Consider the following 6,000-nt stretch of genomic DNA (forward strand, 5'->3'; position numbering starts at 1 on the left):
TTCACCTAATTTTTGCCTTTAGCCCGAGGCCATTTCTGAATTTACGTCTGATCCTGCCCTCCTGTCATTTGCTGACTACTTCTGCAAGCCAACAACAGATATGGGACAGGTACAAATACTCCCTGATATGGTTTCCTGTGTGTTTGCCATTTTTGTTTTCATTAAAAAAATTACTTATTGTACAGGTATATGTATATCTTTATATATTGGGGGAGTTTAGTACCTTTGTTAGTCAGTTATCCCCTTGTTGTTTTACAAACTCTCCACCTCTCTCTTTATCCCCTGCCCACACCACAGGGCGCTAGTTTTTAAGTGTCCTTCACCAAAGAGGTTAGGAATGGCCTCTAGGCAGGCCCAACCAATGACTCTGCACAATAAGAAGGACCCACTAGCCGAGGGAGTGGACACATGGCGATGCCCTGGAACTTTCTGCTGGCCTATGTATCCCCCCCTTGTCATGCATATTATGGAAAATCTGCAGAAATTCTTGTCGTACCACGTTGGCCCAAGAGGTCATGGTATTTAGTCTCGAACTGTCATTGGAACCGCCAGTGTGTCTTTCTCTGACCCCACACCTTCTGGAGCAAGGGCCAGTGTTCCATCGCAATTGCCAAACTTTCACCTTAACGGCATAGCTCTTCAAGTGTCCCTTCTGAGGAAGAAATTGTTCTGGGAAGATGTCTGTACTTTCCTTCAGCCTGTCGCATAGCTCCTCTATTCAGGCAGCCGACACCATCCTAGGACCTGAACGTAAAACCTCTCAATGAGGTAGGACTGGCCGTGCTTCCTACAGTACCAGGTTTTCTGTCCATGGTGGTGTATTTTTTTCATATTAATACGGAGATTGTCCTTTCACCTTTATACAATAACCCAAAGAACGTAAAGGAGGCTAGGCTGCATCGCCTAGACGTGATCAAAACCATTAAACCCTATGTTTCTCGTACACGGTCTTTTCGAAAGACGGACACCCTATTGGTCCTGCCCTCAGGGCTCACAAGGGCTATCCTTCCACTAAAACTACCATTGCATGCTGGATTACACAGAAAGTGAGACAGGCTTATCTGGAGCAGCAGAAGACTCCTTATATCAGGCTCAGGGCTTATTCCACCAGGGCTCTCGGGTGGGCCTTTGGTGGAGCAAGTTTGCAGGGTAGCTACTTGATCCTCCTTACATACCTTCACAAATTTCTACCAATTCAATACTTACATGTCTGCAAAGGCGGCCTTCGCACCGATTTTGCTTCAGGCTGTGGTTACCTAAATGTTTCTTTTATCACTATTGTGGGGTTGCTTTGTTGCATCCCCACAGTTCGTGTGTCCCCAGACATGGGAGAAAAGAAGATTTATGTACTTACTGTTAAATCCTTTTCTCCAGTCGTAAAGTGGACACAGGGCTTCCCTCTCCAAACTCTTACTACTTGCCTTCAGTTATGATAAGCCATGTTGTTGGTTCAGTTACTCGTTTACTTTGTTACAAACTGGCACCCTGTGAGGTAAGCAGGGGATAAAGGAATAGGGGGAGATTCTTTAACTCTGATGTCATCAGTGTCTTGCCTCCTGGTGGGAGGAGCCCTTAACTCCACGGTCCCATGTGTCCCTCTAATGACGAGAGAGAAGGATTTATCAGTAAGTACATAAATCTCCTTTTCTGTGCTGCTAAAGCAGTGTGCTGGTAAATCCTAATGCTGTCCTGAATGCCTCGCCTCCTGAGTTCCCATTATCTCAGCTGACGTGTTATTTTCAGAAACAAGACATCCTGGATCTGTTTTCCTCCATTTTGTACGAGTGTGTGTCACAAGAAAACCCAGAGATGCTCCCAGCCTACATTGCAATTGACCAGGTAAATGGACACTACTCCAATCCCAAAGGTTTATTTTTATGTATTCTAGTATTGTATTATAGTGTCATTTTTATATCGATGTAACAAGATGTTGCCTCTGCTTTTTCAAAGGCCGTGAGGAGATTGGAAAGGAGAGAAACATCAGAGACCTTTGAACTGTGGCAGATTAAGCTGGTTCTAGAGTTCTTCAGCTCTGTGGGCCTCCAAGAACGAATGAAGAGGAATCCAAACCGAGGGCTTTTCATGAACTCTGAATTTCTCCCCATTATGAAATGCACCGTTGATAATACTCTAGACCAGTGGCTTCAAGGTAAGACATTTAACTATCAGGGTCACAAGGACGGTATTGTCAGATGCCCCTCAGTACAGCACATCTAATTTTGTCCTCTCAAATCTGTGCCACATGTTTGGGGATACCCTCACCATCTTATTTGAGTTTAATATGGCCTGAAGGCTTAGCTTATGCTCAAATAACCAACAGTCTGGCATCTTGGGGGTCACATACAATCCCCTCATCTGTAGAAATCTTTCATCATCCCATGTTTAAGGGTGTTCTCATTTTATATAACAGTTTGTATAATTTCTTTTTGTATCATGTAGCATTTCTTCCCTAGAATATATGTGGATCCCTAGAGTTTGTGCAGTTTTATAGGAGGCAGTGTAAAACAAGTGCCACATTTGCTCAAACCAATAAACGGTTTAGTTGCTATGGGCGACCACAACTGGAGCACATTGAATTAAACTGGTATTTACATTCCACGTCCACTGGGTTTGTCATTCGCATTTGACCTGCAAATTACTGATAACTTCTGCTAACTGTAATTTTTCAGTTCCAATACATTTTATTCGCAAGTGTCATGTTGTTTACAATCAATAGTCACCGCATCACAAAGAATGGAGAAGCAAGGAATACAGTAAGCTTAATTTCCAGCATCATATAAAGATCTTTCCCATCAGATATGACACCATGTCAAGTGTAAAATTTTATATGCGCTGAAACATCAAAAATAAAATGACATTTTAAGGAAGGGAGAAAAGATAAACGTAAGGAAAACCATAAGCCAATGAATTAAAAGAAAAACTGGTATTGCCTGGACGCACCCTTCCTAATTGAACTCTATTTTACCAATATGTGAATTGTAGTCTGAGGTTGCAATAGTAATGCTGCTCTTATGTCTGTGTCTTTCCTAGAAAATGGTGATGTGGCCCTGCATTCCTATTTAGCTGGCCAGACTGTCGAAGAGTCTCAGCTGAGTATGTTGGCATGCTTTCTGGTGTACCACACTGTGCCAGAGCCCAAGCAGCTGTCTGAAGGAGGATTACAAGGTAACAAAACAAACAACATTATTGTACATTGTTTCAATGATCGTAAATATGCCACTGGAAATCTGTACCAGAAACGGAGTTTAAAAACTGATCAACTGATATGTAACCTGGATGTGCTTATATGATCCTTAGTGGTGACAAGGTGAACTGATGTTAGTTGTGCCAGTAACCCTGTATGCAGAGAAAGTTAGTTGTGTAACCCTGTATGCAGAGAAATGTGCAGGTGCTGCAGAGGTGACACTGTGGGGGAAAAGGGCCGGATTGAGAGAAAATAAAAGGAGCAGATCTTGGGCATCATGGACAGGGCAGACCAGCGACGGGGCCTAATTTGTCCGTATTATTGGGGAACTCTAATGTTCGATATACTTATTTTCTTTCAGAACAAATCGTGCTAACGGACATCAATAGTAACACTTTCTGTATTACATTTTTGTAGTCACAGAAATGAAATTTAAATGGTTTGTTTTAGGAGCTCTTTACTTGGGAGTGACAAAAGTTAGGCAGCACTAAGTGATTGTATTTACTTACCTGACACCCTGGGCCAGTGCTCCTATCAGCAGAAAACTGCACCAGCCTTCTATTCTTCCAGAGAGCACCACAGAGTGATCTTCTTCCTGCTTCTTCTTTCTTTGTGCCGGTGTTCATGCGCAGTAGCACAAACACCTGAACTTTAAAGAAGAAGTCTCTTATATCATTCTACTGCGCATGCGTCTGCCCCCGGAAATTTAAAAGGAAGCCGAGCGCTCCCTGGTACTCACTTTATGAAGCCCCGGACCGGTGCAGTTTTCTGCTGATCGGAGCACCAGCCCAGGTTGTGAGGTAAGTATATATCTATATATATATATATATATATATATATATATATATATATATATATATATATATATATATATATATATATATCACTTGAGGGTGCCTAACGTTTGGCACCCCCAATTAAATGTGCCTTTCCTTCTCCTTTAAGGTCTCTGTCCTCTACTTTTACATTGCAGCATCTTTTAGTTGACAAACCATATGAAAAATTCAAGATTATAAGGTTGTGAAGGTAATGGTACATCAAAGTTTGGAGGAGCTACACTGCGCTCAAAGTGCAAAAGGCACGCTGTTTGCCAGCAAGTTAAAGGGGTTGCTCACCTTTAAATTAACTTTTAGTAAGACAATTATTGATTGATTTTGTTCATTTTTTGCAGTTTTTTCAGTTCAACTTTTTGTCAGCGGCTCTCCAGTTTGGAATTTCAAAACGGTATCTGGTTGCTAGGGTATTATTTACCTTAGCAACCTGACAGTAGTTTGAATAAGTGACTGAAATATGTATAGGTGAGGGCTGGAATAAAAGCTCACAGAGCAATTAGTTTATTGGCTGCTGGGGTCAGTCGCCCTCATTTGAGAGCTGAAAAGAGCCAGAAGAGGAAGGCAAATAACTCAAAAACTGAAATAAATGACCAATTGCAAAGTTGGTAGGAATAGGACATTCTATAACATGTTAAATAACTTGAAGGTTAACCACCGCTTCAAGTTAAAAGCAAAGCTTGTCTCTACAATCATTGCAAACTGGAAGGGATATGTACTTTGTGTCAGTAGCTGGGAAGTGTGCATTCACACATGGATGTAACACACTAATCACATACAGTAAAATTGATTTACATACAGTTATTTCTTTTGTTAAGGGAGTGAAAGTTTTTCGGAGTTGCTGCTGAAATTTAAAGACCTGAAGATGCCAGTGAGGGCGTTACTGAGGCTGGCCCCGATACTTCTCGGCAATCCACAATCAATGGTACTATAATATCCTAAGAACAAACCGAAAGCAACAGAAATAACGCCTGTAACAATGTCTGGGAATACTTGAAAGTGGCAGTCGGCATTCCAGCTCCATGGTGACCGGCTGATCAGGGTTGTCCAACTTAAGCCGAGACATACAGCTCCCATCATGCCAGTAGCCCATGGAATTGTTCATTTCAGGAAGCAGAACCCTGAGCCTCTTCAGGCTGGATTATGTATACAATTATTTTAGCTAACATTACAATATGTCGTTATGGTATAAATGCGCTTGATGTATATACTGCGATCAACTGCAGCGACACTTGGGAAATATTAACATTGTGAGCCAAAATTAGTCACAAGGGAAAACACAAATAAGAATTTTGTATCAAGCGCTTGGAGTGTGTTTTTCTTGTAATGTAAAACGAGAAATGGATTTTGTACATAGAGTTTTGTTACAATAAATCTGTTCTGAAACCCTGCCTTTGTTTTCCTGTTGGTTTGCTTATTTCCTACAAGGAACAAATAAATAGTGTGGCTACTGTTTATCTGCATCTGATTGGCAGATATTAATTTGCCTTTATTATAATACAGAATAAGCAATGAAATCGTATCTAGAAACATTGGCTTCATTCACATTGGTCTCTTTATCAGGGCGATCGGCTGCCAGAAACAGACACAACCCAAGATTTCAACACCAGCTGTTTTTCTAACAATGGGCAATGCTACAAATCCCAAAAGCCCCTTAAATACCATTGAATAATAGGGGTATTAAAGGAGAACTAAACCCCCCTACCAAAATCCCTCCTAAAATGTCATTGCCCCCCCTCCATTATCCCTCCCCGAAATGTGCATTAGTTTAAAAATAAAACTCTTAAAAAATCTGACCCTTAAATGAACTCCGTATTTTCTACGCGTCTCTTCTCTGATGGAAAGCCTGCGGGAGCATGTGCATTTGGTCCAAGTCAGGAATCTGCTTCAACTGCGCATGAGCAAATCGGCGTTGTGACCCGATGACAATACGAAACACCGGAAGATGGTGACTGGGAGCTCCACTGCGCTTCTTTGCATTTAATG

General features: G+C 41.6%; 1 protein-coding gene across 2 annotated transcripts in view; it reads left to right on the forward strand.

The window, feature by feature from the left end:
• anapc1.S (anaphase promoting complex subunit 1 S homeolog) overlaps positions 1 to 5,405 on the forward strand; it is a 66,924-nt gene extending 61,519 nt beyond the window's left edge. For both annotated transcript variants that reach the window (XM_018265114.2, XM_018265115.2), the window contains 5 exons: positions 23 to 109; positions 1,744 to 1,839; positions 1,951 to 2,149; positions 3,031 to 3,165; positions 4,833 to 5,405. In XM_018265114.2, the coding sequence (XP_018120603.1) occupies positions 23 to 109; positions 1,744 to 1,839; positions 1,951 to 2,149; positions 3,031 to 3,165; positions 4,833 to 4,948 (633 nt within the window). In that variant the 3' untranslated portion in view covers positions 4,949 to 5,405. The remainder of the gene's footprint in view (positions 1 to 22; positions 110 to 1,743; positions 1,840 to 1,950; positions 2,150 to 3,030; positions 3,166 to 4,832) is intronic.
• Positions 5,406 to 6,000: the final 595 nt, after the last annotated feature.

Source organism: Xenopus laevis, chromosome 5S (assembly GCF_017654675.1).
Source record: "Xenopus laevis strain J_2021 chromosome 5S, Xenopus_laevis_v10.1, whole genome shotgun sequence".
NCBI lineage: Eukaryota > Metazoa > Chordata > Amphibia > Anura > Pipidae > Xenopus > Xenopus laevis.